At 35.8% G+C, this 20,783-nt stretch overlaps 1 protein-coding gene and 1 pseudogene across 1 annotated transcript; both read right to left on the reverse strand.

Annotated features, from left to right (window-relative positions):
• Positions 1-7,645: 7,645 nt before the first annotated feature.
• On the reverse strand, positions 7,646-8,609 carry LOC131394220 (olfactory receptor 7G1-like; annotated as a pseudogene).
• Positions 8,610-14,403: 5,794 nt separating this feature from the next.
• Positions 14,404-18,910, reverse strand: LOC131394221 (olfactory receptor 7G2-like). Its single transcript, XM_058525440.1, has 5 exons — positions 18,866-18,910; positions 18,530-18,745; positions 18,054-18,117; positions 15,750-15,768; positions 14,404-15,349 (listed from the first exon to the last, which is right to left on the reverse strand). The coding sequence occupies exons 1-5, from the start codon at positions 18,908-18,910 to the stop codon at positions 14,404-14,406; spliced, it is 1,290 nt and encodes a 429-aa protein (XP_058381423.1).
• Positions 18,911-20,783: the final 1,873 nt, after the last annotated feature.

Below are 20,783 nucleotides of genomic sequence, written 5' to 3' on the forward strand. Positions count from 1 at the left end.
GATTTATGCATCTCTATGTTCATTTCAGCATTGTTCACAATAACCAGTATGTGGAAGCAACACAGGTGCCCATCTATGAATGGATAAAGAAGATGTGGTATATATATATATATATATACAGTGCATATATATATATATATATATACAGTGCAATAATTCTCAGTCATAAAAAAAGACAAAATAATCCCACTTGCAACAACATGGATGGACCTTGAGGATATTATGCTGAGCCAAAAAATCCAGACAGAGAATGACAAACACCATATGATTTCACTCAAATGTGGAAGATAAACAAACACATAGACAAGAAGAACAGATTAGTGGTTACTCAAGGGGAAGGGGGTGTGGGAAATGTGTAAAGGGACACATACATATGGTGATAGATAAAAACTAGACTACTGGGGGTAAGCACGATGCAGTCTATACAGAAACTTATAAACAATTATGTACACCTGCAATTATGTTATAAATCAATATGACCTCAAGAAAATAATTTAAATACATGTAAAATAAATAAATAAATAAAAGACATGTGAAGAGGATGACAGACAAGAAGGAGGACTGTGGGTGGCTTAGTTCTTCTCATCTCATGTATGTATTCTCATCACAGCTTCCCCTGGATGAAGCTGTAGTAAAAACCTGCTCTCATTTCCAAACATTAGTTAAGGGATATTAAGTTTTCTAGTTAGCATCACAGCGGAATGATGCTCAACATCTCTCAGTGTACCGTCTGGGACATTTATCGTCAGGAAATGCAAAGAGATTGTGTGAGCCACTGGCTGCCTGAGTAAGAGAGATCATCTATGGATCATCTAAGAAGCTCAAGTATGCTACTTCTTTTTTGTGGAAGGGCTGTTGAAAGAAATGGTTACAGGCAGATTGCAATCTCTGTATTTGTAGAGGCTCAATTTCTGAAGCTCCTCATTAGCCAAGCAATTTTATTCTGACTGTGACCAAGGGCAGTGAAAATCCTTAAAGACCAAGAATTCAGGATGGCTGCTTCCTGACTCTGAGGCCGTGTGTACACCATTCACAATGTAATTTATAAAGAAAGAGTAAAAACAATCCTAAATGCATATGGGACCATAAATGACCCCAGGGACTCAAAGCTATGTTGAGCAAGATGAAGAAAGCTGGAGACATCACCCTTCCTGATATCAAATTGTATTACAAAGCTATTGTAAACAAGACAGTATGGTACTGCCATAAAAACAGACACATAGACCAATGGAACAAAATAGAGAGCCCAGAAACAAACCCATGCATATATGATCAACAAATCTTTGGGAGGGTCTCCAAGAACAAACAATGAGGAAAGGATAGTTTCTTCAGTAAATGGGGTTAGAAAACTGGATAATCCACATGTAAAAGAATGAAATTGGATGCATGTCTTACCCCGTACAAAAAAAAAAAAAATACTTGAATAAATTAAAGATTTAAACAAAAGTCTTGAAATCATAAAACTTCTGGAAGAAAACATAAGGTTAAAGCTCCTTGACATTGGCTTTGGCAATTAATTTTTGAATATGACAGCAAAAGCACAGTCAACAAGTGAAAAAATAAACAAGTAGGACTACATCATACTTAAACGCTTCAGCTGAGCAAAAGGAAAGAAGCAACAAAATGAAAAGACAATCTACAAAATGGGAAAAATATTTGCAATCCATACATCTGATAAGGAGTAATATCCAAAATACAAAAGGAACTTATACAACTCAATTAAAAAAAAAAAGGGAAACACAGCAACCGAATTAGAAAATGGGCATATGGCCTGGATAGACGTTTCTCCAAAGAAGGCATACAAATGGCCAACAGGTATATGAAAAAGTGTCAACATAACTCACTATCAGAGAAATGCAAATCAAAACCACAATATGAAATCATGTCAAACTTGTTAGGTTGCATATTATTTGAAAAAAACATAAACAAAATATAACAAGTTTTTGTAAGAATGTGGAGAAAAGGCAAGCCTAACACACTCTTGGTGGGAATGTAAATTGGTATAACCACTATGGAGAACAGTATGTAGGTCCCTCAACAAACTGAAAATAGAACTACCAGCAAGCCCACTTCAGGGTATATATTCAAGTAAATTGAAATCTGGATCTCAAAGAAGTACTTGTACTCCCATGTCTTTTGCAGCATTCTTCACAATAGCCAAGATATGGAACCAATCTAAGTGTCCATGCATGGATGAATGGATGAAGAAAAGGTGGTATATACATACAATGGGATATTATTCAGTCTCAGAAAAAGAAGTAAATCCTGCCAGTTGTGACAACATGGATGAACTTGAGGACCTTATACTAAGTATAATAAATGAGATACACAAGGATAATTATTGTATGATCTCACTCATGTGGAATATAACATAGTCAAACTCATAGAAGCATAGAGTAAAAATGGTGTTTGCCAGAGGCTGGGAAAAGGGGTAAATAGAGAGGTGATGGTCAAAGGTACAGAGTTTCAGTTATGCAAGATGAATAAATTCTGGAAATCTACTAGACAACATAGTGCATACAGCTAACAATACTGTATTGCACACTCAAAATTTATTAAGAAGGTAGATCTTATGTTAAGTATTCTGATCACAAATAATTAAAATTAATAATAATACTGATAGACGGAATGAGAGGAAACTTTGGGACGTGATGGATATATCTGTGGTCTTGATGCCTTTAATTATACACAGGTATATACTTATCCCCAAACTCATGGAGTTGTATACATTAATATGCACAGATTTTTTTACATGTCAATTATACCTAAATGAAGTGGTTTTTGAAACAAGTTTTTTAATTAAATAACAATCAATGAATTCATTAAAATCATGAATGGACTGAAAAAAATGAGTCACAGAATTTCAGATCCTCTTGTTTTCTTTTTTTGGTTGGACCCCAATAAAGCATGGGTCAGGCAGCCTTGCTCACTGCCTCCTGAGGATACTCAGAATATATGTACCAGCGTCAACTCTAGGACACCCCTGTTTCCTGAGTTAAGATGAAATCCTGGTTAAGATTGGAGCCTTCCAAACAAGGAAGACATTCTTGGCTCAGTCCTGGGTGTATCAATGTATGCCCTTTTATTCTTATAAATCAATGACTTGGAAAATTTCTCTAATGATGTTTTAAACTTGAATAGCTCGTTAGATTCTAATAGTTAAAGTTTAATGGCAATATAAAAACTCTGCTTCCATGATGAGAATTTCGGAGCCAGGAATGGAGTCATGAAAACGAATATCAGAATTGATCATTTGGTGTAAGTTTAGCATCAGAAACACCTGAGTTTATTCCTGGTTCTAGCAGGTGCTTCAGGAACAAGGAGATATTCACAACTGTGACAGAAGTCTCTGTCCATACATCTGTATGATGAGAACCTTCATGAAATCTTATAGGGTATATGACAAGGATGAGAAATAAATAGAAAATAACACCAAACACAGTGGTTGACTTATGGAAGCTTCTTAATATCACCTACAGTGATTTGTTTATGGCATGACATGACTGGAAACCAGCAGGGCTCATTATAGGGAGGAAAGTAAGGGTGGGACAAGAGGAAAGAAGAGGATATAAAGAAAGAATAGTCCTGGTCTGGTAACTGCAAGTTTCAGGAAAGAATTCATGAGCTGAAGCTCCCGCTGTAAATTTTGCCCATGTATAGAAGAGAAGGAGGGAGCAAGCATTGGTATATTCCATTATTCATCATCAATATCACTCTTTTGCTATATTACCACGTCTTAAACATTGTAATTTATTTCTTCTTGAAGGAATGGGTATTGTCATTGTGATACACATACACAAACATGCAAACATTTACACACACATATGTGTGTGTAAAAACAGATTAAAACAATGCCAAGGAAGTCAACAAATTTAAGACTATGGTTGCCTCTGGGAATGGAAGACAGAAATGGAGGAAAATAAAAATGGATGTTGTCTCTATACAAACTATTTTGTTATTTTAAGAGGATAAATAATATAGCAAATGTCAAAATTAATTAATTCTGGAGCAGATACATGAGTATCTGTCCTGATATTCTGTGTTATACTGCCTTTTAAAAGATTTCTTGGATTTCTATAGAGATTTTGATTGTATGTATGTAGTGTATTGTGTTTGCCTAGTTCTCCATCTCATCTGTCAGAGTCCTCATAGCCAGGCATGAGGGTCAAGACAAATGGTTATCCCTACAAAGGGATATAAAGAACCAGACATGGAAGGATGAATAAAAGATGAACATCCAGCTTCACCATCTGCCCAGAAATTAAGGAATACTTAAGAGAATTATAGAACACTCCACAAAATTGTACAAGGAAAGGTTTCTCTGACAATGGAAAAAGACCCTAGAAGTTTAGCATCAGAGTAGAAAATGAGCAGATTGATTAGTGTCATTGCAAAGGTACAAGTAAACACATCAGATAATGGACAATTAGGCAGACACTTGATAGATGAATAATACCAAGTAATCTTTATCGTATTCCCACTCAACCTCCGAAGAACTGGTAGACAAACATCTCTTCATATTTGAAAAGTAGGTTAGGGAACTTGAGATGACATGGGTCCCAACCATAGGGAATGACATTTAGTTCTTCCTTTGACATTGAAGAGGATAAATGGAAGCTCAGGAAGAATAGAAACACAGAGTGAAGGGCTGGGCTATTGTGTAAAAGTGCTGGTCCCTGGGAAGAGGCTCAGGTTTGCTGCCTAGTGAACTGAGCCAGGCTCTTGAGCAAGCAACCAAATGAATGCTGAATCAAGATAAAAGCAACATCAAATGGGTAGAAATGTTTTGTGGCATTTTTACTAGCCTTTGCCCCACTCCCTCCCTGGCATGGCAGTAGTTTTAGTCCTAAAATGATCACAGAGTGCATTCTCAGTATGAGATCCTGATGCATGGAAAGAGAGGAAACAGAGTAGATCTTTTCTCAAATAATTATGAGTGTGTTCTAACCTTTCTGGGAGCTACCTGAATGACTGACACAGGCACACATCTACATTTTATCTAACTCAGAGCTCAGGCTGAAAAAGCAGTGGGCATTTTTTGAAAACACCACAAACTGCACGAATAGCCAACATGTGCCTATGGTAAAAGGTAAAAGTCAAAACATAAAATAGCCCAGCTAACACCCAGAGCAAAAACAGGAGATATTTTCTTCAGGAAATTAAAACATTTAAAAGCAGCCAAATGTATGGGAAAATTTAGAAAGCACACGCATATGCATGGCAAGATGTTTACTCAGAAAAGACCAGAGAAGAATGAAACTTACATTTTGATCTCTAGGCTCAGTGCAAACCTGGCTAAGTGCCGAAAGAGTATTGCAGCGAAGATCCAATCTATAAAGACTGAGAGAGGTGTGCTCTTTGTTTGTTTGTATCACTCTTCCCACTCAAGGAAATCTATCAAAGCACTAGCTGAATAAAGCTAATGAACATTGATTTCAATGACCACATACAACAAGAATTACAGTCTTTCTGAATATATTTTGGGAAAATCACTAAACGAATAGACCACTACCACCTTCAACAACTTTTCTTTAAAAAGAAAAAAATCTATGGGAGATTCTGATATACAAGGTTACCACATTATAATATTGAATCTAAAGTGCAGGAAAAAAAAATAATGATGAAAAGTAAGCAGATGTAAGGAACCTATAGGACACCAACTAGTGAAAAAAATCTGCATTATGGGAATCCCAGAAGGAGAAGAGAAAGATAAAGAGATGGAAAGAGTATTTGAAGGAATAATGTCAAAAATTTCCCAAACAGGGGGAGAGCCATGAACGTACAAAATTAAGAAGCTCAATGAACTCCAAGGAGGACCACTCAAAGACACTAACACTAGCACACATTATCATCAAACTGACAAAGCCAAAGGGAAAAAAGAGAATCTAGACAGGTGTTCATCGCATACTGAAATTTAGGATAAAATCCACTCATCACATACAAGAGATCCTCAATAAGATTAACAACCAACTTCTCATCAGAACCACAAAGGTCAGAGAATAGTGAGATGACATATTTAAAGTGCTTCAAGAAAAAAAAAAAATTGGCAACCAGGCATTTTATATCTGAGAAAAATTCCCTTCTAAAGATGAGAGAGATATAAAATATGCCCAGATTAACAAAGCTTAAGGAGTTCATTAAAAGCCTGCTCTATGAAAATATCTAAAAGATTCCTTCAGGTTGAGTTGAAAAGATGCTATATAGTAATTCAATTCTGCATGAAAATATAAAGATTTCTGGTAAAGAGAAACATGTAGGCAAATAAAAAAGCCAGTATTTTTTTTTTCGATTTACAATTCTGCTTTTTATTTTCTACTGGATTTAAAAAAAAGCAAATGTAATTTTTTAAATCTATGCTATTGGCACAATGTATAAAGATTTAATTTGAGACTAACAATATAAAGAAGAAAGGACACACCCACATAAAAGCAGAGGTTGTGCATGCTACTGAAGTAAAAGTCGTATGAATTCAAACTAGATTGTTAAATTAAGTGCCTATGGCAACCGCAAAGAAAATTATCCAGATATATTCAAAAAAGACAACGAGAAAAAAATCCAAAATAGTCACAACAATCAACTAGAGAAAATATAATTCAGGAATGGAGGAAATGAAGAACAAAAAAAGATGTTAGACATACAGAAAATAAATATTTGAATGGAATACTTAAGTATCTCCTTATCATTAAGTACTTTAAAGGTAAGTGGATTAAACTCTCCAATCAAAAGACAGAGATTGGAAGAGAGATAGAAGAAACATGGTGTGAATGTATGATGTTTACAAGAGACTCACAATAGATCCATAAACACAAGCAGATTATAAGTGAAATGAGGGGGCCGGCCCAGTGGTGTAGCGGTTAAGTGCATGCGCTCTGCTTTGGCAGCTCGGGGTTTGCAGGTTCTGATCCAACGTGTGCACTGATGCACCACTTGTCAAGCCGTGCTGTGGCAGCATCCCATATAAAGTAGAAGAGGATAGGCACAGATGTTAGCACAGGGCCAATCTTCCTCGGCAAAAAAAACGATTGGATGTTAGCTCAGGGTTGATCTTCCTCACACACGCAAACACACACAAAGATATTAGTGAAATGATAGAAAATATACTCCAGTCAAATAGTTACCAAAAAAGAGCTAACATTATGAAAAATATTTGTCTAAATTGTTAAAATAGACAGATAAGGATAGATATGATAGATAGGTAGATAGATAGATATAGATATAAAAGGGTCAGTAGATAAGATGATATTATAATTATAAACATGTATACTCCAAAAAACAGAACCTCAAAATGCATGAAGCAAACATGACGGAAGTAAAGTCAGAAATAGATATTTATACAATACTACTTAGAGGCTTAAATACAAAATTTTCAACAATAGATAGTACTTCTGTATTGATCAAAAAGACACATTGTACTTGAAAAATGGTATAAACAAATAAAATCTAACAGACATGTAAACACTCCATTTATCGACAGCAAGATGCATTCTTTTCCAGTGCACATGGGACATTCTCCAGATTAGACCATATATTAGGCCACAAAGCAAGTCCCAAAAAATTTAAAAAGATTGAAATCATACAAAGTATCTTTTCTGACCATAATATTAGGAAACTAAGAATAAATAAGTGAAGGATAACTGGAAAATACTCAAATATGTGGAAATTGGACAATATACTCCCGAAAAACCAATGGTATCCTACTGATGAGTTTTCTCAAGGCTACTTTCACATCCCTGTTCCTCAGGCTATAGAAGGGGTTCAGCGTTAGAGGAACAACAGTGTACGTCACTGAAGCCATTGCAGTAGTTTTGGAATTGATAGAAAGAGCAAAACTAATGTACACCCCAAAAGCTGTCCCATAGAATAAGTACACAACTAAGGTGAGACTCGCAGGTGGAAAAAGCTTTATACTTTCCGCCCACTTATGAGATTCTCAGAACAGAGGAGATTATTTGAGTATAAGAGAAAATGATTCAATGCACAGGAACACCACCAAATATACTAGTTGAAAAATACATCAGGATGTTATTTATGAGGGTATCAGAACATGCACGTTTGATGACCTTAACAACTTTAAAGAAGAAGAGAGGTATTTCCAGGTCTGTGCAGAAGGTCAACTGCAACACCAACAGACTGTGGAGGAGGGCATCCACAATGCTAATGAACAGGTAGAGAAGGATCAGCAGTCCACAGAAGCAAGAGTTCATGATGACCATGTACCACAGGGGATGACAAATTGCTACGCAGTGATCATAGACCATTACTGCAAGAAGAACCAGTTCCAAACTGGCAAAAACCAAGACAAAGTAAATCTGTGTAAGGCAGCCTGTATAAGTGATGCTCTGATTCTGTGCTCGGATGTTCACCAGCATCTTTGGGATTGAGGTTGTGCTTAAACAGATGTCAGTAAAGGACAGATTGTAGAGAAAGAAGTATGTGAGGGTGTGCAGGTGAGAGTCAGAGATGATTGTTAAGACAATTAGTAGGTTTCCCAGGACTGTGACCAGGTATATGGACAGGAACAGAATGATGGTGAGATGCTGCAGTTCTCGATCCTCTGTCACATCCATAAGAAGGAATTCTGAGACATATGTTTTGTTTCTGAGTTCCATGTTGTTGATGAATGTGACGGAAAAGATGGGCTGACAACATAATTAAATGACTGTTTTCTAGTCCAGCACGAGAAAAATCACCAGAGGAAAACACTATCTTAGGACAAATGAAGACTAGTAGAGAGGAATAAGAAATAGATGCCTTCTCTGTGCATATTATTCTGTTACTTAAAAAAAATATCCTGAAACTGATAGAGCAGAGAGTAATCCATTGTTAATGTCTGCAAGGGTTAAGGAGTGGTCCTGTTTTTATATTACACTATCTATACTGTTTTGATTATTTAGAACATTTAGTAATTTTATAAAGAGAAACAGACTAGAGAGGAACTGAATATTCCATATGGATCCCCTGAGGTCTCAGTGGCAGGCAACTGAGATAATACATATGTATGTCAAGAAAAAGGAATGGGAAGATAAAGTGAAGTTTACCAAATATCCTACCTTTCACCACAACAAGATTGCCAGTAAGTGTCAGAGAAATTTATAACAGTCATCCTGTTCTAGAAAAAGTAGATTTCCACTCAGGAGGAAAATGGTCTTGGTCATAGTAGAATGCATATGAAATTAGTAAATGAGAGGTGCCTGAGTGTCGGTGCAAAGTACAAGGAAACATGTAAAGAAGATGACAGACAGCTAGAGAGGAGGATCATGGGTGACTTATTTCTAATTGTCTGATGTATGTACTCTTCAGATCTCAGAGAGGTGCACACCCTTAACAACAAGACTCTCGAGGGGAGAGATTCAGGATGCCTGCTTCCCTGACCCTGTGAGACCAAGTGTATATCATCTGCATTTCTCTGTCTGTGTCTTCTCCTCTCCATTCCAAATTGTTGGCAAATGTGGACACACTGTGCCTTTCTAATTGGATTCTAGTCTTCTTTTCTTAGTTATGAACAAAGACATTGTTATCTAATCAGTGATATCAGGAATTCTGATACTCTCTTGAGGTGTGAAAATATAGTCTGTGTGTGTGTGTGTAAGTTTGTGTGTGTGTGTGATTTATATAATCAATATCACATATGTGTATATATATACACACACTATTTATATGCTATGAATTATATAAATAATATATTTAAAAATATAGCTGTTATTGTAAAAATGCAAACACTCTCAAGTCATTAAATCTTTCCTGAACCTTAATCTTCACTGTGTGTATTTTATACAATACATTCTAATCTATTCTATGTGACAATTCTGTGTCTGACCCATTCAGACAGATCTATTACTTCTTTTTTTAGGTTTTCACAATCATCTTGTGTACTTTCATCACAACAGTTTCAATGTTCAGTGTCCTTCACTTTAGGGGACTATGGATTCAAATATTTACATAAACATCAAATTTACCATCTTAACCATTTTAAATATATAGTTCATTAATGTTAAGCAGTTCTCTTTGCTGTAAAACCAATCTCCAGAAATTTTTTCGCCTGGCAAAAGTAACTTTTTTTTTTTTGATTTATTGTGGTAACATTAGTTTATAACAACATATAAATGAAATAGAGACCAAAAAACAATAGAAAATATCAACAACACTAAGTGCTGTTTTTTTGAAAAGATAAACAAAATTAACTAATCTTTAGCTAGACTAAGAGAAAAAAGAGATAAAACTCAAATAAAATCAGAAATGAAAGAGGAGATATTACAAATGATACAACAGAAACATGAGGGATCATAAGAGACTACTATGAACAATTACATGCCAACGAATTGCATAACCTAGAAGAAACAGATAAATTCCTACAAACATACAAGAAACCAACACTGAATTTTGAGGAAACAGAAAATCTGAACAGACCAATGATGAGCAAGGAGATTTAACCAGTAATCAAAAACATCCCAACACAGGGAAACCAATGATGACGTGGTTTCACTGGTGAATTCTACAAAACATTTAAAGAAGAATTAACACCAATATTTGTCAAATTCTTCCAAAAATTTCAAGAGGTGGCAATACTTCCTAAACTATCACATGAAGCCAGCATTACTCTGACAACAAAACCATGCAAAGACATCACAAGAAAAGAAAATTACAAAGCAATATCCCTGATAAATATGAATGCAAAGTCCTCAACAAAATATTCAAAAATTGAATGTGGTATATGTATATAGAGAACGGAATATTTTTAGCCATACAAGGGAATGAAGTTCTGAAACATGTTAAAACATGGATGAACTTTGAAAACATTATTCTAAATGAAATAAGCCAGATATAAAAGAACATAAATTTTATGATTCCACCTATATAAAATATTTAGAGTATGATAAATCATAGAGAGGGAAAGTAGACTAAACCTTGCCATAGACTGGATGTGTGGCATTAGAAGGAGGAGTTATTTCTGAATAGCTTCAGATTTCTGTTTGCTTCACGAAAAAGTTGTGAAAACATATAGAGGCTATGGTTACCCAACACTGTGAATGTAACTTTGCCCAGAAGTAAATCACAAAAATTGCAAATTGTATGTTATATGTATTTTACCACACACAACAAAGTATGAGACTAACCATGTAGCTAGCATTTTAATGCCTTTATAGAATATCACTATCAACTTTTCCCAATCTTAAAGTCCTGGATTTGATCTTTTTTCCCCACATTATGGACAATTTGTTGAAATTATGGTGATTGTTTATCCATTTTGTTACAGTAAAGTGAGGTATCAGTGAAGCAGTCAAAGTATATTATAATAGAACTTGTGATTGTTATTGACAGATATTGGGCTTCCTTAATATAACAATAAACCTATTTTTAGCTGACTGGTGTGCTACAATAATCAAGCTCTCTTATATTGATACAGAGGTAAATACAAGGCCTATTGATAAGAAGATAGAGACCAGAAAGAGACCAACACATAAATGGGCAGTTTATGCAGGGACATAAAAATGAATCCCGATTCTGGCCTCACCTCAAAGGCAAAACTAAATACCAGGAATGGTATTATTTCACATGCAAAAGCCCAAACAGTAAACCCTTCAGATTTAAGTAACTGTCGGTTTTATTAACAAGACCTACAACAACATTAAAACTAAGCACTAGTGTTCGTCAAAAAAAAAAAAAAAATATATATATATATATAAATAAGAGACATCCAAAAACAAGACACACACTTTAAAATTTTCAGTGCTTATCACTGACTAAGAATAATACTCTGATAGTATAAAGGAGTCATATGAATCAATAAAAAAAGATAAAGAGCTCAATAGAAGTATCAGAAACAGATATTTAGCAGAGCAAAAAATAACTGAAAATACTATCAACCCTATAATAATAAGAGACATATCAATTAATGAAATCAATTTACATCCATTAGATTACTAATATACTTCAAAATATCTTGCTCATGATATGGATGGCCAGGAATTTCTAATGTATATGTAAATTTGATGACTTAGGAAAACTCTTTGGAACTACACATAGAGAAAAGATACTCTCTTATACCAAACATGTCCAAATATTTTCATCCCAATTATAAAACACTCTCTTATTTCCACCACAGGACATATAAGGGAGTATGTAAACAGGTTTATTCATAACCCAGAAACCTCTTTATAAGAAAAAAATTTACTATCAGTATCAGCACGGACATCTATTTTGAAAAGAAACCATAAACAATGTAAAAAGTCCAGAGTATTGGAAATGAATTAGTTACTGCTTCCACCAACAATGTGATTGAATCCCAAATTGCAATATAGAGGAAAACAATCAGGACAAAAATTCATACACTAAGATTTAACAAGTTAGAAAACAGACAAATTTATAAATCAGACAGGAATATACTCAGGGGTGATAAGCCAAGGATGTTTAAACCTACTGCCTGTTTCATAGGACAAATATGATCAAATACTAGAAATCTCTCAGAATTAGACATAAAGGAAGATCTTCAAGGAAAATGGTAAGTACGGAACACAGGATAGTGTTTCCCACTTGAGGTGACAGAGTGATGTGAGTGGCAGAGGCTTCAGGTGGATTCTATAATGATGGCATTGCTTTATTTTTACCCCCAGACATATATATACGTTTTTATCATGTTACTATTCTTTCAGAAATACAGGTAGATTTTATGCACTACTTACTATACGTTATATTAAAAATTAAAATTGAGGAAAAGCTTCTCATATTCGTAATTCTTAATACATTCTCTCATATTCTTTTAATATTGAAGTCATGGATCTCAGTCTTCACAGGTCATCAGAATCCGCAGAGTGCATATTGTAAATGCTCATTCCTCATGTTTCCACAGAGATTCAAAGTCAGCAGTTTTTGAGTGATGTTTGGAAACAAATTGTATGTACAAAGGCCCCAGGTGATTCAACTCTACAGATGTTCTGTTAAAATCAACGCAGGAAGCTCTGAACTAGGAGGTACCATGGTTCCCAGGCAGGAACTGTATCCCACATGTAGAGCTGAAAATAAAACAACCCCCTCAACCTCCAATGACAACCAGAACAGAAGGCTCCCCAGCAACTTTTTCGTCCTCCTTTGAGAGCTGCACTGTTTCCACCTCACATCCATAGAGACCATTCTTTCAATTTTTGTGATTATGAGAAATATTCTCTACCTAATTTTGCTAACTTTCCTTTCTCTTCTCTTGTTTTGTACTCAACATCTCCTTCTCACAGTAAAGTAGTTCTCCACAGAATAACTTTCCTCATAAAGACACCTTAAAAATTTTTACATTGTAACCTTGAGTGCAGCCAATGCTCTGAGATCAATGATACAATTAATTTTATTCAATTATGATCTCCGTGTGGATTCCACCAGAGATGAGTAAGAAACACAAGATCAGATGACTAAAGAGAAATGCAAAAACTCAGTTATATTCATACAAATAGGCCAATAAGAAGATTTCTAACCAAATAAGATGCCAGCAGATTACCAATGATCCTATTCATGGTGATGTGATTGAAAGATATATATTTTGGATGACTCCATTCAATGTTAAGTATCAATAGACCTAGGGAAGAAGAGCCGAATTTCTTTCTCTGGTCATTATGTCTAGCTAAGATGCCTGCATATGCTGTAGCCATCTGGGTCTACGAGGGGAACTGACCCCAGGAAACAGACACCACATTGAGGAGGAAATGAATTTTACTCTACATTCCCTATCTCTGAAGTCCTTGTAATGACAGATAACTATCTTCGTTGATTTGACATATTAGAGTCAGGCTTACTTTCTCTTAGCAGAAACAATGGCTTTCTCACTTATCAAGATCAAAGGTCTCATAATCATCTCCAAGAACTGATGATCAGATTACAGAAAGTTTAGAAAGGATAAAATTGAGTATAGTGGACGCTGATGTTGCCTGGCACAGATACAGTTGACCAGTGACAGGTCCCAGGATTTACTGAATTGGAGTATTAAAGAACAGCTTCTCCCATGTCTCACAATAGGTTCGTCTCTGGAGTGCAATTCACATGGTGCTAACACAGAGAACAGACACAATCAAGTCTCTGCTATGACCACAGACTTATTGGATCCTACCCCGGACCTATCCATCTTCTCTCACATTCCTTCTTCTGATGTCCCAAAAACATCAGTATAACACTTGCCTCAAGTTAGCTTCTAAGGAGCCCACCAAAGACACTGAGCTTAGTAAATTAACTCATTTTTGAAACACCACAGAGGTATAAAAATAGCAAGTTAGTTTTCAACCCCAAGTTAAAATTCATTTACAGGTTATATTATTTAGTAATTTTAAAAAAGTTGATGATGCAAGAATAAAACATTCTGGCTCACCCAGTATTTCTGATACTTTGACCCATTTTAGAAACCGCAGTCTGAAGCAGATGACAGAATCACAGAAGAGAAAGTGACCTACTGATGAGTTTTCTGAAGGCTCCCTTCATGTCCCTGTTTCTCAGGCTATAGATGAATGGGTTCAGAACTTGAGGGATGACTGTATACATCATTGAAGCCACTGCAGTGTTTCTGGAAGAGTTAGTAAGAGCAGAACTAATGTACACACCCAAACCTGTCCCATAGAATAAAGACACAACTGAGAGGTGAGACCCACAGGGGGAAAAAGCTTTATACTTGCCACTCACTGATGGCATTCTCCAAATGGAATAGACTATCTTAGTATAAGAGAAAATAATTCCACACATAGGAATACCAAATAAGCTAGTTGTAAAATATATCAGGATGTTATTGATGAGGGTATCAGAACAGGCAAACTTGAGGACCTGTGCAAGTTCACAGAAGAAGTGAGGGATTTCCAGAACCTTGCAGAAGGAGAGTTGTAACACCATCAAGCCATGGAGCAAGGCAACCACAATGCTAAGAGACAGAGAGAGAAGAATCTGCAGGACACAGATTCGGGGATTCATGATGACCATATAAATGAGTGGGTGACAAATGGCCACATAGCGGTCGTAGGCCATTGCTGCAAGGAGAAAATTCTCAAATACAGCAAAAACCAGGGCAAAGACAATCTGGGTGAGGCAGCCTGTATAAGTGATGCCTTGATTCTGTGCTTGTATGTTCAGCAGCATCTTTGGGATCGTGGTTGTGCTTATACAGATGTCAGTAAAGGACAGATTGGAGAGAAAGAAATACATGGGGGTGTGGAGGTGGGAGTCAGAGATGACAGCCATGATGACGAGCAGATTTCCCAGGATGGTGACCAGGTACATGGACAGGAAAAGATAGAAAATGAGGGGCTGCAGTTCTGGATCATCTGTCAATCCCAAGAGAAGGAATTCTGGAGCATGTGTGTGATTTCTGGACGCCACATTGAGGAATCTGATGGAAAAGATGGGGTGAAAAGACCATGAAATGAATTGGCCTGGATAAGCAACAGAACCTGGGAACTTATTAGAAATGAATAACTGTGGTACCACTCCAGACTTACCGTTGATAAACACGAGGTAGGGACCAGCAATCTAAGTATTAACAAAACCTCCAGGTGAATTTGGTATATGATAAAGTTTGAGAGACAGTGCTCAAAATAAAGAATAACCAGATTGTGAACCCAAGAGAATATTCAAATCATTCCCTTTGTTAATTTCTTCCCCATCATCATCTTTTACTTTTCCTTTCACCCTACTTTCTTTATTGGCCATTATTTTTGTTGATCACCAGCTCTCCTTTTTACTTTGTGCCACATGCTAAGACTGAAACAAAGAATAAGATATGATGTTACCTTTGAAAGTATTCCTTGCCTTCAAGCAAACAGAAAGACAAGAATGAAGTTATAAATCTCCATTGTAGAGTTTCGTCCCTAATTTAGCATGCCTCAGAGTCATCTGAGAAGCTTGTGAAATTACAGATGAGTTAGGTCATATGATCACTCCATTTATCCATGGGGAAATTTACGTAAGGTGAGATTAGGTCATGGACATGATGTACAAGGTGAGTTCTTGGCAAGGACTACGTCTGAGATCAAATCATCTGACTGCTGAATTGACTCACTTGACTAATATCTGTTACTGCCTCTAGATAGTACAGAATTAGAATTCCTAAACCATCACTCAGACTTCAAAATTCCCCTTGAAAATTGTAATATTTCATCCTGAAAAATGCCTAAAATCTTTCTACTTCCCTACAAGGTATGTCCACCACTACCTGTGAAGTATTGTGTGGAAGGTGCATGGCATCCATTCAAGTATACGCTCTACACCTCAGCAAAATTAGAGAAGCTTGCCTGTAAGCTTGAAGTTGATAAGACTGTCCCAAGGAAATGTGACTCAACTGTGTTAGCAATGGATTCAGAGATAAGCTGGAAAACTATGTCAATGATATTCTCTGCCTCATCCTAAGGAAGTCTCTTTCCCTAAGGTGAAAGATGGCATATCATTAAAAAAAAAACTAAATGAAGGAAAAAATAAAATGCATAGGCTCCTAAGAAAACAGATGAAAATAGCTTCAATGTTTGCTCCTTGAAAGACAGAGAGCTACAAGAGAAGGGAGTCTTACATGTTACTTGTAAGATAATCAAGTGTCCTAACAGGATTATCTCTGTAAATCAGTGGTCCTCCCTCTCAAGGGGGAAAAACAAGTGGCCATGACAGTCTTTATCATTTGGTGTATTACTGAGAATCAAACACTCTGAATTTAATCCAGACCAGGACTTGCTTTGTTAATGAGGACAATTGTTCAGTTGTTTTTGAACAATTGTTTTTCTAACTTAAAAATTCTGATGTCCTCATTTGTATAAGGGGAACTGTCATAAAAACTTATGCGGATGTTACAATGATGAGAAACGAATGGAGCAAAAGCATCGGACATAGCACTCAGCATGTCGCAGCACCCTTGTACTGACGTTTACTGTTGTGTTTTCTTTTTTCTGCCATGAACAACAGTTCCTGGCAAGTTTCACTCCTCAGAAGAAAGTAACAGGTTGGGGCAAGTTGAGGAAAGAAAATAGAAAAAGAAAACATCTCTAGATAATAACTGGAAATTTCAGGGAAGAGTTTCTGAACAAAAACTCCAGCTGGGAATATTTACCCTGTAGAAAAGGAATGAAAGAAACATCAATGATATCAATATTCATTTGAAATGGACCTATTATGAAACATATAGTAATTAAACTAATTAAATAACAAAAAGAGTCAGACATATGAATCAACACAAATAATGAAAGCCTAATGAAAAAGATTTTGTATAACAAAAAGTTCACAGAAGGAGAAAATTTAAAATATTTTTTGGTCCTACATAGAGTTGTCTATTTTTATTATGAATTTTTCAAGTGAAATAAAAGTACAGAGATAAGAATGAAGAGCCTGGTACCCATCAGTCAAATTTATACATTTCATACATTTCATTGTTCTCATTGTAGTTGTCTTTACTTCAATGAAAAATACAGCTATACGTAAAGCACCCACATCACGTATTTGCACAGTCTTGATTATTCTCCTTCCCCAGGAACTTTGTATATGTTATTAGGCTGCAGCTTTCTCTGGAATTAGTATTATTGTTCCACAAACAAATGCATTCTTTTGCATTATGAATGCTTTATATAAACCAAAACTTACTTACGTCACTCACAATTGACAACCTTATGTAATTTATATTTTTATTAACGTTGATGTATTTAGTCTTAATTCATTGATTTTAATTAGCAGAGAGTATTCCACTATATTGTTACATCAGGATTTATTGCTCCATTTCCAAAATGATAGGTGTTATGGTTAATGCTTTTAATCCTATAGATGTTTATGAATACACACACAATATAAAGCCATGCATGGGGGATATCTTCAGGTTGTAGATAATGTTGTTTCTAGGATGGGTAGAACAAGAACTGAGGGGGACACAAAGAGGTGCCTTCTATATGCATATTAATTGGTTATTTTATAAAAAAGACTTGAAGGTGTTATTACAGAATATCAACATTTGTTAATTCTGGAATGAGTTGAGGGATGGTCATATGGTTTTAATTTATTATACTGTGTCTGCTGTTCTTATGTAAAATATATGGAACTTTCACAAAGAGAAACAGGTGTACTAGGAAGGCAACCAGCTAAGTCTCGCTGTGTCTCCACTTTCTCCACAGCATCCTCACAGCCCAGCTACAGGGAAAATACAAAATATATCTGTATAACAGTATATCAAGAACAAGGAACAGAAATTAAAGGAATAGTTGAACACACTCATCCCCTAGGATCACACAAAAAGCCAAGTAAATGTCAGAAACATTTATAACAGTCATTCTTTCTGATACAGGGCATATTTACATTCAGAAGCAAAACAGGTTCTGTCATTTTTAAGAGAAATTAGGAGACAAGCAGATTGAGAACTGGCTGAATTTAGTACATACATATATGGAAACTTGACAACAAGAAGACAGTTAGGCTGCAGTCCCGTGGACTCTTGGTTCTGATTGTTTCATGCATGTGCTCTCCTCATTTCGTCCCACAGATGAATTTGTAGTAAAACAACTGTCTGTATTAGTAAAGCATTAACTAAGGGACTTTAGGTTACCTGATTGGCATCTCTGTGGAATGATGCTTGATACGGCACCAGGATACTGAAGACAGAAGATATGTCCTTAAGAAGAGAAGAAACACCAAGTGAGGCAATGGGCTCCTCGCCAAGTAAGGTCATCTCTGGGTGGAACCTCAGATGTTCTTCTTCCTGACCAGGTAAGGGCTGTTGAATGAGGTTGTCACAGGATGACTCTTTACAGTCTCTATATCCCTGAGAGATTAATATCCAAAGCTCCTCATTAAACAAATATTTTTAGTGTCATTCTGATCCCCGGGAGCTGCAAATCCTTGAAGACCAAGACTATAGAAGAGAAGATGACTAATTCCTGACCTTGTTAAGACTGGTGTACGCCATCCAGTTCTCTCCACTCTTCATGTTCACCACAGTCACATACTTTGGGCATGTCTACAGACACACATTTGCTAATAACTTCCAGATTTCTTCTTTTAAAGTTACAAACGAAAGCATCTCTATCAACTTAATGATATCTTAGTGCCTGATACCAATATTAACCATGAAAACATAGTTCATATGTTGGGTATAAAAATATATTTGTAAATATAGCTAAGATATTATAAAATTCAAACAATTAGATGTATTTTACTTTTACAGTCACTGAATGTTTCCCTTACAATAATTTCTGTTCTCTATAATTTACAGAGAACATTCTGAAATACCTCTGTGATAAGTTGTGATTGTGATCAATATACACAGACTTTATTCTCGCCTTTTAGACTTTCATAACACTTCTCCTTATTCACACAGTAGATGCAATGTACATTTTTCTTCACATTGGCAGACTTCGGGTTGCATTAATATTCTTCATTTTTAATTGCATTGTGATAAAATACAAAGACACTAAATGGCAGTGGTGTGCAATTTTGCCCATTATCTAGTAGATCTCTTGAGATTTCATCCACAATTTAATAGTTGTGGATGATGTTCCATGTTAGTATTCACTTAAAAACATTTTTCTTTAAGAACTTCAGTATTTTCATGTGTTCGTCAATTTATTTTACATTTTAACTCTTCCTATCTGAATTTTCTTAATCTATATTTTCCAGATATATTATTTGAGAATGAACTTATGACAAGATGGCATAGTAACGTCATTCTTCACCATCTTAACTCCATTCACTTCAAACCCATGAAAAATAAGTAAAATGCATGAAGACATAGCTGAGCTCAAAAAAGGATAAAGTTTTTCATACACCACAAAGGAACTGAAACATGAAGTGTTAGGTGGGCTGGAGCCAAGGAGCTCTATTGATTTAAGCCCATAGGTGAAAAGACACTTACTCTTTCAGTTAATAAAGATTGAATTTCCTAGAAGAAGATTAAGTGCTTGAAGCCAAGGGCAAAAGTGGAACTTCTTTGTTTGAGAAAGTGGGTGAATGTAGGGTTATGGACAAGACTGGGCTCACGACTAGTTATAGAATATGCAGAATTAAAAAAAAAACTCTCCAAAGAAGAACTGAACCAATCTCACTGTTGACTTTATGACTATTTTTTTGATGTTCTCAATGTCACTCAGCAGAATGAGTCAGTAATCTGAATTCAAAACTAGAGAACTGGTGATAGTTGTGAAATTGGTACAGAAGGAAGAGTGAGCACATCAGTAGAGAGAGAGAGATGGAAGACTTTTTCCTTCAAATAAAATCTGCAAATCAAAATCCTAACAGGTAACAATAAAACAATTCTGAAACAGAAAAACAACTGAATGAATAATCAGATCATAAAAAGACCAACATGGTCAAAACAGATAAGAGATGGGACAAATATTAAAGATAATATCAAAGAGGTGATGTCAGACAGGTTATATCGACATCCTACTAACTACAAGAACAGACCAGAGGGTAGCCCTGATAAGGTGGCTTTTGAATAACTCTAAATTTTTAGTGGGTTCAATAAAGATGGCAAAGGTGAGGATGATAAGATTTGGCTGGGTTATGGATATATTTTGATGGTGCAGACAACAGGGTTTTCTGGAAGACTGGACAGAAGTTATAAGAGAAAGAAGGGAATCAAGGGTGGAACTTAGTGACAGAAAACTGCTCAGCACCAGAAAAATAGGACTTAACCATCAAGGATGGGACAAATTGTGTGCATGTCATACCTGTGGATTAATATCAGGATTTTGCTCTTCAAAATGCTTTTTTGGTTGCCTGTTAGGCATCTACCTCAGGATGTCATGTGGGCAGTTGAATATACACTTTGAAATTCAAGGGAGAGTATCTCTATGGAGAGA

The sequence above is a fragment of the Diceros bicornis genome, chromosome 30 (assembly GCF_020826845.1).
Source record: "Diceros bicornis minor isolate mBicDic1 chromosome 30, mDicBic1.mat.cur, whole genome shotgun sequence".
In the NCBI taxonomy this organism is placed as follows: domain Eukaryota; kingdom Metazoa; phylum Chordata; class Mammalia; order Perissodactyla; family Rhinocerotidae; genus Diceros; species Diceros bicornis.

What these genes read in the sequence shown, in the direction of transcription:
- LOC131394221 (XM_058525440.1), bottom strand. Translation starts at nt 18,910, where the DNA reads ATGAAGAGTGGAGAGAACTGGATGGCGTACACCAGTCTTAACAAG. An exon ending in CGTACACCAGTCTTAACAAG is followed by an intron (nt 18,746 to 18,865) that starts GTCAGGAATTAG and finishes TTAATCTCTCAG; the next exon opens with GGATATAGAGACTGTAAAGA. An exon ending in TCCACAGAGATGCCAATCAG is followed by an intron (nt 18,118 to 18,529) that starts GTAACCTAAAGT and finishes TTTTCCCTGTAG; the next exon opens with CTGGGCTGTGAGGATGCTGT.